The sequence below is a fragment of the Melopsittacus undulatus genome, chromosome 2 (assembly GCF_012275295.1).
Source record: "Melopsittacus undulatus isolate bMelUnd1 chromosome 2, bMelUnd1.mat.Z, whole genome shotgun sequence".
In the NCBI taxonomy this organism is placed as follows: domain Eukaryota; kingdom Metazoa; phylum Chordata; class Aves; order Psittaciformes; family Psittaculidae; genus Melopsittacus; species Melopsittacus undulatus.
The window spans coordinates 89,075,640-89,087,605 of record NC_047528.1 but is presented as its reverse complement, the minus strand read 5'-3'; the positions used below and the strand labels follow the sequence as shown (position 1 = coordinate 89,087,605).

General features: G+C 41.1%; 1 protein-coding gene across 1 annotated transcript; it reads left to right on the top strand.

Moving 5' to 3' along the window:
- The first annotated feature begins 20 nt into the window (after positions 1-20).
- On the top strand, positions 21-10,296 carry NDUFV3 (NADH:ubiquinone oxidoreductase subunit V3). Its single transcript, XM_031051233.2, has 4 exons — positions 21-153; positions 431-521; positions 4,821-5,783; positions 9,922-10,296. The coding sequence occupies exons 1-4, from the start codon at positions 118-120 to the stop codon at positions 10,086-10,088; spliced, it is 1,257 nt and encodes a 418-aa protein (XP_030907093.2). The 5' UTR covers positions 21-117; the 3' UTR covers positions 10,089-10,296.
- The last annotated feature ends 1,670 nt before the right edge of the window (positions 10,297-11,966 follow it).

The window sequence follows — 11,966 nt, the reverse complement described above, 5'->3', positions numbered from 1 at the left end:
GCGTCAGTGCACGGGGCGATGACGTTTCAGGATGTGCAGCGCCTGCGCGGTAGGGGAAGATTGTGTGCGAGAGCGTCTGTCACGATTCCGGTAGCTGCTTCCGGGGCTAGCGCTAAGATGGCTGCTCCTTCACTGCTGGGCTGCGGGCGGACGGTAAGCCGCACGGTAACGGGTAGGGAGGGAGCCGGATGGGGTACGGGAAGAGGGGCACGGAGGAGCTGGGGTTGCTCGGTAGCATAAGCCCCACGGCGCACCCTGCTCTCCCACAGGCCCGGGGAGAGTGCGCATGCGTGGGGCAGAACCACAGCGCCACCTGCTGGACTGGTTGCACCTCTGTGCATAGCGCAGTGGGGATTGCGGGTGGGCACGGCTCTCTCCAGGGCTCCCCGTACCCTGGAAATCGCCTTTATCCCGTTTTCTTCATCCGCAGGTGTTGCGGCTGGAGGTTCGGGGTCTGCGAGGGCCGGTCCCCTCCGCGGAGCTCTGCACCAAGCCGGCTGGCACCGGGAAGCAGCCAAAGAGTAAGATGTTTGCTTCGCCCTTCAGCGGTGGGGGGCGGTACCTAAAAGCCAACGGATGTACGGCTGGTCATAGGAGAGTCTCTTGTTAACAGCCTGAAGTTCAAGGCTCCCCTGGGTGTCATTAAATAGGCAAGAAGAGCTGTCTTGGAACTGCTGGTACATAAGCCAAGGGAGTAAATGGTCCTCACTGTGTAAACAAGGATTTCTCTTCAAACTTACTGCATAGTAAGAAAACTGAAAATAAAGGTCTAGTGGAAATTGGATCTCTGTGGGGTAAGAATGCATCTGGTCATTGTTTACACCCAGCCAGTAACATGGCACCATGCAGCCATTCGCTCACCCCCCTTCAACCCTCCTCAGGCAGGATGGGGAGAATTGAAAAAATGTAGACCCCGTGGGTTGAGATAGGAACAGTCCAATAACTAAAGCATAGTATAAAACTGGTACTACTACTAATAATAATAATAATGATAAAGGAAATAACAAGGGGAGAGAATGTAGAACTTAAAGGAGAAAAGAAAGACAATAAACACAAGTGATGCGCAATACAATTGCTCGCTACCTATCAGCCAATTGCTCCCTCTGGGCTTCTCATGCTCCGCCTCACTGGCAGAGCATGAGACTGAAAAGTAATTGACCAGGTTAAGCGCTGCTGAGCAACAACTAAAACATTGCTGTGTTATCAGCATTGTTCTCAGACTAAAGCCAAAACACAGCACTGCACCAGCTACTAGGAAGAAAAATAATTCTCTCTTAGCTGAAACCAGGACAGCTATATTTATATTCATAAGCTATGCTATGTGCTTAACATTTACTTCCTGTTTACTTTCACATTAATTCTTTAGCTGCTGTGATGATTGACGAGACTTAAGGAGACCTGTCATTACATTTGTCTTAATATAAAGCAGCTTTGCAAGTTGCCTGAAATTTGATGGAAATATTCAGCAAGTTACTTTTAATGATGTGCAATATCTGAAGTTTGAACTTAAGATGTTCGCCCTTTTCTTCTGAAGTGCTAGGATAATTAGGATCAAAAAGCATCCTGTTTTAAAGAAAAATACTTTCAAGATCCAAATACCTGTTCTAGGCAACAGAGTCAAGATGCTGCAGAAAACTGGCACAGCCCTGTTGCGTTGAATTTAGTTACAATGCTTCTTACCCCATAGGTTTGCATCTGAGGCAGAACATGGATCTGGGTTTGCATGCTGTAGTACATTTGACATTGCCAAGTATTTGAACCCCTTCTGTCCCTGACCAAAGTCAAAACATGAATACAAATTTCAAAGAGGGATAATTTGCAAAATGTTGTTTGTAAATAGAGGCTCACTGTGAGTAGGAGTGAGTAAAATTCTGTCCCAAATTAGAGATCCAGATGCTTAAACAGCAAAGCTCCATGGGACAGTAGGAGTAATCAGACTCATTGACAGCTGGTGAAAAGATCACTGGTGGAGTAGTTGAATGCACATTTCTGGCTTCTAATACTAGCTTCTCAAATGTCAAGGCAAATAAAACCTTGGTTGTTTCATTAAGAAAGCCTAGATTGATATAAGCTTGATTGAACAACAAATTGTTTTTATTGTATATTTTTTTGCGTTATCTTAAGTGTGTTTGAGATGTACTTTAGCATCAGTTTCTAGATTCTTTGTCCTGCAGCTCTGATTTCATAATGTGTCAGGAGGCCTCTTAGGCCACCTCTTTCAGCCAGCTGTTTCTCCTGCAAATGGCTAAGGTTAGTTAAGCTGTATAGGATGCAGCTGTCTTTTTCAGATTCTGGCTGGAGCAGGGTGTGCAAATTTTCTTTGGTTTGACAAAATGGTCATGGTTACACACAAACTCAGGATCATATCTGTAATTTCTGCATGCCATCTTTCTTAGTGTGAACATGTTCTGATAAGTATGCTGATGTTACAAGCATCAGTAAGAATGCATCTGGGCATAATATTCTTGTTACTAATTTGGATGTATTGTTCATTTGTCAAAGTGATGCAAAGACAGATCAGGTGGTACAAAGTTTAAAGTACCCCAATTAACATGTCTGTACCAGTTGTGTTAGACTTCACGATTAAAAGCTGAAACGTGTCTTTTTCATGTATCCAAATATTACTGTTTAAAGTATTTTTCCAGTAACAACTACTGTTAATGGTCAAGCTGAATGTTACTTGCCTTCTTTGTTTCTTAGGATGCTGAACATTAATACTTTGTCAGCTTTTGCTCAGCTTCCACTTGTCTGACATCCCTTCAGGCATTCTTGTTTTAGTTTGACCTTCCTGTACACTTCTTTGAAGAGCTCTTAAATCCTGAGTGATGTTTACTCATACAATAGTTTCTACAGGCTGCTGTTTGGCTGTGTCAGTCTGTGCAGGGAATCAGGCTTCTTTCAAAGGGGACTGCCCATCTTCCTACTTCCCCCGCCTTCCATCCTCACCCTGCACCTTCAATCTGGCAGAGAAAAATGTCTGAAATTGTTCGAAAGTATTACCTGTATAGCAAACTGGCATCTTTTTAATTTGTCCTTTTATTAAGAACTCTGTATTTCTTTCTCAAATACTTTGCTTTTAGTTTCATGTGTCTGTGTCTTCTGTGATGTTTTCATTTGGGCATTGCTAAAGACTTGCTTCTGTTCCAAACTGTCATGGTTTAAGCCCAGCTGGTAACTCAGAACCACGTAGCCACTCTCTCACCCACCCCCTTCTCCCTTCCCCCCCACTCCCAGAGGGATGGGGAAGGGAATCGAAAGAATGAAACTCACACAAGTTGAGATAAGAACAGTCCAGTAACTAAGGTATAACACAAACCACTAGTGCTACCACCAATCATAATAATGATAAGGAAAATAACAACAGGACACAATACAGCTGCTCAACACCTGCTGACTGATACCTAGCCCAACCTGAGCAGTGATCTGGGCCTTCCCAGTAAATCCCCCCAATTTATATAGTGGGCATGATGTGCTGTGGTATGAAATACCCCTTTGGTTAGTTTGGGTCAGGTCTTCTGTCTCTGCTTCCTCTCAGCTTCCCCTCCTCCCTGGCAAAATATGAGACTGAGAAAGTCCTTGGTCAGAGTAAACATTACTGAGCAACAACTGAAAACATTGGTGTTATCAGTGTTTTTCCCAGGCTGAAAGTCAAAAACACAGCACTGCACCAGCTGCTAAGAAAGAGAAAAATGACTGCTATAGCTGAACCTAGGACACGAACTAATTGTATTACCTCCTTGGATCATATACTAGTGAGGAGGAAAGCGGCATTTGGTTATGGTCTTGTAAAGTAGATCTGGGTTTAAATCTGCACAATAATCTGAAAATCTGTTGAATTACACTGCTGGCTGCAAGTGGTGCAACTTACAACAGTTTTATGGCTTTCCTATAGCAAATTTCAGCAGTGGTGTATCTTCTCAATGTGTTCCCAGTCCTTTGTCCTGCCATTTTTTATAACTACAACAGTATTTACTGTTGATCAGCCTCCTGAGGATATCATTGGCATAAGCATCCAAGGGATACGTGGTACTCTGAAAGGGTCTGAAAGTTGCTGATTTCTCTTCAACTGTTGGTTCCTTATCTGGAGAACTCAGTTAAATGAAAGTATCCATGAGTGAGAAGAAATGAAGGCAGGCTAATATGAAGCATTAGGAGATCTTCCAAGACCTTTTTTACAATGAGGTCTCAAAAAATAGGAGTGGAGATAGTGAAGACTGGAGGAGATAAGGTCTTTTGGAAATAAACTGTTAGAAATTATTCAGTTGGTAGATCACATAGACACATGAAGAAGCAATACTTTAATGTATGGCCTCACATCTCTTACTCTGTTTCTTGGGAATCATTCCTCCCTACTGCTTTAAAGATAACTACTGCGAGAGGCTGGCTATTGCTCTTTTTACCAAGTCTTGCTTCACTGGCTTGTTCATAGACAAATATTATCTCTATAGCAGCCTTGGCTAAAGCTGAATAGCTCAGCTAACAAGCTGTCTTAACCTTCATCTGAGATAGGTAGGTGTCTGTAAACAATTTTCAGTGATGCAGAATAAAAGCACAGAAGAACAGCTCTTGCAAGGAGTCTGGCAAAGCAAGGAGAAAACCACAGCAGCAAAAACTTAAGTGCTGACTAGAACTGTGGGGTTTTTAAACTTCAAGTGTCTTAAAACTTTCAGCTTTATAATGCCTGTATTTGGTATAACAGCTTCTTTCAGTTTGCTTTTTGTACCAGATTATCTCAGAAAGTTAAAATTGTGTGACTAAGATCACTAAGTAACATCGGTGTCGGATATAATTATGATAATCCTCTTTATGCCATTTCCTAGATCTAGTGGCACCACAGGGAAGCACCAAACTGCTACCCATCAAGGCACCAATTGAATATCCTAAAATGTTGTCTTCTAGCTCTCTCCTAGCATCCGCAGACAAAGGTGAGAGCATATCTAGTACTAACCTCGAGAAAGCTTCAAAACTTTCTGCTGAAGATATGAGGAAGTTCATGTCAAGAAAAACTGTGGTTGAATTTCCTCAGCGAGTAGTTGTTTCTTCCCTTGAGGAGGAAAATGTCACTAAACCTGCAACAGAAGGATTGAGGAAAGAGATAACTGAGGAAGAAACTTCATCTTCATCCAGCTCAGATTCAGAATCTAGCTCAGATTCTGAGGAAGAAGATGATGGTGATGATTCAAAAGTTGCCACCAAAACCAAAGCTGAGTTTCCTAGACAAGATTCTGTCTTTTCTGAGAACAAAGCGGTAAAGGCATCAATGCTAGCAAGAGATAGCTTGTCCCAGAAATCCCACAAAGAGCATGTGGCTAAGAAGCAGTCACAAAACCCAGAAACTGATTTGTCTTCTATGAAGCAGGACAAGTTTTCTAAAACATCAGTCAGCAATGAAACATCAAAATCCAAAGCAGGAGTCCCCAAAGTAAAATCAACTCCAAAAGAAGCAGATCGGCAGAAGCTGGTCTTAAAACCACACCTGATTGAAAGGCAAGACCTGACCAATGTCACTCATAAATCTGATTATTTGGAGGACAAGTCCATTGGAACCCAAAAAGGAGCTGTTCAGCTGAAAGCTTCCTCAGGGACTCAGGAAGGCATGAAGCAAAAACTGGTATCCAGAGGAGAAGAAGTGGTGAAGGAGGCACATGAGTCAGAAGCAAAAGTAATTGCTCCCAGACTAGAAGAGACTTCTGAAAGCACAGTGTTGGTGATGGGCACTGCAGCAAAGGAGGAGACCATACAGGAAGCAGGAGTCAAGACTGGAGCAAGCAACACAATAGAGGGTACAGCTTTAAATTGTTTGAACTGTATTGATTCATCTGGGCTAGGGTTTAATTTTTTTTTTAAAGGGTTTCCAGATCTTCTCTGTTCATGACTCTCTGATCTTTATACTGAAGCTAGCTGTGTAGCAGTGACTTTCTGGAAGATAAATTCTTGTTCACTGCTGATTGTTATAACTGCTCAGTAATACTCAGTTTCCAATTATGCTGTAAAAGGAAGTGGTCTTCATTTCACTGTATTTGTAGTTTTATAAGGGAGTTACTTATAAAATGTAGACAAGATTGTTTCCACTGTGAGCAAAATCATAGGTTTTATATGACAAAACTTGTTTTCCCTCTTCACTTTGCTCGGAAGGATTTGGTAGCTGCCTTTCTCCTGTGACAAATTCAATGTTGTCTGATTTTTTGCTTAAATCATGCTTTTATTTTTTTATTTTTTTTCCTTAAATCTTGGCAGTGTTTCAGGTAGTGCCAGAAGCAGGTATTGATTCTGAAATCAGTAGTTTGTAAACGAGTCATGTTGAAGTAGCACAATGTTGACATCATAACCCAGTTTTTGTATTGAGTTGGGGATGAGTCAGCGATACGTTTTTAGGAAAGAGCATCGTGTATCTTGCAATCATCCCCCTAGCTATGCTTTCCTATCTAACTTTCCCTTTTTATTTACTATCAATCCAGTTGACTTACCTACTGATCTTATTCTGTGTATTTCAACAGCAGATGCCCCTCTGTCCTTACCTGTGGTGCTTTACCATTCTTGCCTTTCAACTAAGGTAGCATACCATTCTTGAGCCCTCTCTTGTGTTTGCTGCTTTGGATTAAAGAATTTGCCTACATGGAAGTAAAAGTGGCATAATTGTGAAGTTGCTTGGATATCATCCTCCAAGTGATACTCTTGCTGAAAAGGCTCTGGGAGCCCAGGTAGGCACCAAGATGAAGATGGGCCAACGTGCCCTTGCAGCAAAGACCACCAGTGGTAACCCAGGCTGCTTTAGGAGTATGTTGTGAGCAGGCTGGGAGAGGTGATCCTTCCCTGGTGGGATGCACCTAGAGTGCTGTGTTCAGTTCTGGGCTCCCCAGTATGAGAGATACATGGAGCTACTGGAGACGATCCAGCAAAGTGCCACTATGATGAGGGGCTGGAGTCTCTCTCCTGTGATGAAAGGCTGAGAGAGCTGGGACTCTTCAGCCTGGAGAAGAGATGGCTTGGGTGGGATATTGGGTACTTATATAAATTTATGGAGAATGCAAAGTTAAAGGTAAGACTCTCTTCAGTGGTGCGTGTTGAAAGGACGGGAGGCAGTAGGTACAAGCAAAAACACAGGGTTTTGCCTGAACATCATGAAGCACTTTACTGTGAGAGTCGTGGTGCCTCAGGCTGCCAAAAGAGGTGATGGAGTCTACTTCCTTGAAGCTGTCTGGACGTAGTTCTGGGCAGCCTGCTTTAGCTGACCCTGCTTGAGCATTTGGGGTTGGACCAGATAACCTCCAGAGGTGTCTTCTAACCTCACCATTCTGTGACTCTGTGAAGTGTCTAACCAAGAGACAAAGAATGTGTTTTATACATCCATTTCCAGGTTGCAGGGCTGACTAAAAGACCTGCCTCCTGTTTTAAGTGGTTAGTCAGCTCATAATTTGATCTGGTTTAAGAGTTGGAAACTAAGCTTATCATCTTTCTTCACTGCAACTCAAATACTCAGCTGCTGGTAAAATGCAGCACTGTTTGCAAGTGACATTTTCATTTACTTGCTCCTCCTAGCAGTCAGCAGCAGCAGCTTGCTTTAAAAACAAATGTATTGGAGAAAGGCTATTTGTATTTTCCTCTCTTGATGCTTTTCCCCTTGTTCATCAACAGTGGAATGGTAGATGCTCAAGCATTATTTCCACATTGAAGCTAATACAAAGGCCCCAGTTAGTTTAGTTAACTTCAAGTATGAGAGGGAAGACTCAATCTTGAAATGTGCTAATGATTAAAGGTGAAAATTATAAGACATCAAAGATTTATGAAGCAGCCTCCTCTGCTCTGTAAATACTGTAAATCCAGATTAAGACCGTGTGACAGACTTTTCCTGCAGATCTGTATCTATGGGGCAATAGTCAGACATGTAATCATAACTGCACCAGCAAAACCCTTTTGGATAGGACGTACCTCTGCTGAGATCAGTACTTTTGCTATTGAGTTCCTCTGTGGAGGTGATAAGGCTGTGACAGCAGGAAAGTTTCTGCTGGGTATGTGCTAGAGGAGAGGTGGGGGTTAGTACAGATATGTTCACACCCCTTTCCTGCTGGTGTAATGTCTTTGGGTGCCAGAACGTAGCTGAGTCAAACCCAGCTATGTTTAACACATCCCTGGTATCTGCTGGCATATCTTGCTCTCTCTTCCTTTTGAAGCCTTTGAGAACAGCTACTGTGTTTCCATGTTTAATGTTCACAGTTAATTATGCCTTCTGTAATCTGTACTTCTGTCCTGTTCTGTGTTCTTCTGTTCATCTGCAAGCTCTGCAGCAGGCACACTGAAAATGGAAAAACAATTTTTTGCATTACAAACCTGGATGTTAATGTGATGCCATCTGCACTGTAGAGCAGGCATACTAAACAGTCAGCAAAAACTGCTGACTTCAACTGCTAAGTAGTGAAATAGTGGCATGGTAAGTCAGAAATACACTGATTAATTTCAGAAGAACATCCTGTGAAATGCATGCACTTTAAGAGAGAAAGCATAGATGAAATTTAAGTATGGGGAGTATGAACCCTGGGATAAATGTTTCTTTCAAGAAGCCAAGTACGGTGTATTTGGGCAGGAAAAACGAGACTCCCATCTGCTTTTCTTACGGAGCATCTGTCTCTTAATTTGGAACAACTGTATTTTGCAGGTTGAATGTACACTTGCCTTTGCTTGTTCTGGGGGTGTTTGCATCAAAGACCGCATCATGTGGCTTTTAGCTCTGTAGTGTTGTCTCCTATGAGCTGTCTCAGTAGGAGCTGAGTAATAGGCACAGGGATATTTCCTTTCATAGGCTGTGTGTGGTGTTCTGCTGAAACCATGGCTTACTATGGTACGTTTTATTAGCAAGTCTTGGTGAGTGTTACAGATACATGCTCTTAAACTGATAGCCTTACATTGCAATAGCTATGTCAGAATTAAAGGGAAATTCTCGTGTTCAGTTGCTTGAGTTCTTGTAGTTTTTATTGTAGATTGTATTACAAAAGACATTTAATATGATCTAACCTAAACCACTACATAAAAATTTATATGATGAAACTTTTCACTAGATTATGCTTATGTCTTTCCTATTGTTAGGACTCTAGGTATATGAGAATAAATTAATACTGGGAGTAAAGTTTTATTTCTTGCAATTTCCTTGGTTGTAAAACCAACCTGTAAAGGAACCTTTTATGTAAATGTACTGCCTAAATTTGCATAATATTCTAAAATAGTAAGAATTAATATTGGCTTTAACATGAAATAAGGACTTCTGAATAACTATTGGGTTATTCATTTAGGTAGAAGAGCTGCTACAAAGTTTAGAAGATTATATTTAGAAGAAAGGAAATTTACATCAAAGGCTCTTGATATATTACTGCTCAGTATAACTACATTTGAAATGAAACTGTGGAGAGCTCAATAATTCCACCATTTATCCCTGTGGAAAAAAATCAATCTGTAAAGTCGTTCTAATAGCTGAATAGCTGTGTCTGGTGGTCTGCCGTGATGATAGATCATTTGTACTGCTACTTTGACTCTCCCAGCTTGCTAAGAATGTCACCTACTGTTCTGGCTGGAGAGAAAACCAAGGTAACTATGAAGAAGCCAGGAAATGCAGACATCTGTCTCCAAGATATAAATGTTCTGCCCTATCCACCCCCAGCATTAGATGGTATTTGGTATTTTAAAACCTGTGCTGTTTTAGATGACTTGTACTGATACCTGTTCCCCTACTGCATATTAATGTGCTGCTTTAGGACTAGACAAGGTAGCAGTAGGGTGTAGTGTACCTATCCTTTTGTTACAGTTGCTCACTGTTTGGGGAAGGGGAAAAGGGTTAAGAATACTGACTGGATAAGGGATCTGACAGTGATTAAGAATATTGCCCTCTGCTGTGGTGTCCTTACAGTCACCAATTACTTTTTGTTTTCACAGAGACCACAGCAGTTGGTGAGCCTGCTCCAGAAGAGTTTGATAATTCTACCTACAAGAACCTTCAGCATCACGAATACAACATTTATACTTTTTTTGATTCTATTGAGGTTCTCTCCAAATTCAGGCAGCCTCAGCCATCTTCTGGAAGACCTTCACCAAGGCACTGAGAGAACAACATTTAAAACAAATGCGTAGGCTGAATGATAAATTGTTCTATTTAGCATTGTTGCTTCATCTGTATTATAAATCAGATAATGAATAATAAATGAATGCAGAATAACTTGTGCTTTTAAACATTTCTTCTTGGTTCTCGGAGTCCCTCTTTTCTTGCCTTTTATGTATGAGCTGTCAATAAATCATCACTGGATAAAAATAGTTTTGCTACCTCTCAGTATATATTATTTGGTGATAGTGTAAAAGGCCTTACATTTCAGTGTCCCCAAGTGTTTGAAACTGATCATTCTTTCAGTACAATGTCAAAGAACTTAATGGCCCTTGTGCATGTGCCTGTTCAGTATGTGCCATGGTTTTAATAGGTATTGTTATCACTATAACACAGCCGGCTGTTCTTCTTGCACACAAATGTGTTCCCAGCTCTGAAGAGGTTATGTTTACTCTGGATTTGAATTTAAAATCGTTGGCTAGAAACAGTGTAAGGAGTATTTGTCTCCAGTGGCAAGAGTGTATGTTTTGTGTTAGTGGAGGAATGTAACTTTGTGTAATGTTATTGAAACATCTCAAACACTCTGCTGTTGTAAAGGGAGAGCATACAACTTTATTTAATCTTCTGTTGGGGGTTCTAGCATCCAGGTTCTGCAGTAATTGAAATAACTTAAAATGTAGGAGGATCTCGGAGAGCAATTCCTAATGAACTGTACTACATTGATTAAACTATGAGAAATAATGGCTTTTTAGGGGTAGAATCACTTGAATGTTATTTTTAAATGTGATGAAAATAGCATTAGGTTAAAATCAGCTCCTGGTACTAATTGTTCAGTGGAACTGTGTTTCAGTTCCCACTGGTGTTTTTTTTCCTCACAATAAAAGTTAGGATTGCTGTCCAGCTTCACTCTTGCTCTGCAGAAAATGTGAGAAATGAGGGACCTCAATATGTGTTATCAGCAGTTGCAGTTGGTCTCACTAAATTTTGTATTCCCATCCTATTAGTAACAGTCTTCTGCCCTCTGGGAAAACTGCCTTGATGACCTCCAGCTGTTGAGGGTTTAGTTCCATTTTGGCTTCTTATTCATTTTGGGGGTTTTTAGAGTTAATTGGTCTTTGAGCAGTTGTACTTGCAATAGCTCCAGTGTTTTCCATCACCTGTCTGTATTCTTTCAAGCAACAGAATACACAAGATCAAAGGGAAAACTTAGTCAGCCTTAGGAGTCTATCTGGATATTGGATGCAAATCCCTGAGTGCAATTAGTAGAACAGATATTTTATACTCTAACTTGGCAAAAATGTGGTAAGAAGGATCAAGAGGCCTAAATCAATCTGCTGTGTAGGATTTTAAGTCAGAAACCCCTGGCAAGCAATTTTATTGTCCTGTAAAAACTAAAAAGCATATTACTCAAACTATGAAATTTAAAAATCGGCAAATGTATAAATCCATGTGCTTAGCAATAAAGAGCAGAAAGTCACTTTGAGACACCAGTGGTACCACGTACACTGTACTTATAAAAGGGAAAGAAATTTGCTGTTAACATTAAACACATGAAAGAGTAAGGAAAAGGGTCTTCCTTTATTAAGGGCCCACTGGAGGGCCCCAGTAAAGCTGCTGTGTTATTAACTTAGACTCTGTTTAGTAACCTGAACCCTGTAGCTTAGATCTGTGTTGGTGCTGAACCAGGTTCTAACTATTTGTTTTCTGATTACAGAAGGAGGCTGCAAATTGTCAGAATCTAAACAGTGAAAGTTAAATGCAGCCATTAATATGCTTATGTGTTTACTAAATCTGCCCACAATAGCTGTGGCTGTGAGTTGTTTCGAGTCAGACTTACTCACCTAGCACCCTTTTTATTTCTAAGAAGGGTTGGTGTTATAAA

What these genes read in the sequence shown, in the direction of transcription:
- NDUFV3 (XM_031051233.2), top strand. Translation starts at nt 118, where the DNA reads ATGGCTGCTCCTTCACTGCTGGGCTGCGGGCGGACG. An exon ending in TGCTGGGCTGCGGGCGGACG is followed by an intron (nt 154 to 430) that starts GTAAGCCGCACG and finishes CTTCATCCGCAG; the next exon opens with GTGTTGCGGCTGGAGGTTCG. An exon ending in AGCAAGCAACACAATAGAGG is followed by an intron (nt 5,784 to 9,921) that starts GTACAGCTTTAA and finishes TTGTTTTCACAG; the next exon opens with AGACCACAGCAGTTGGTGAG.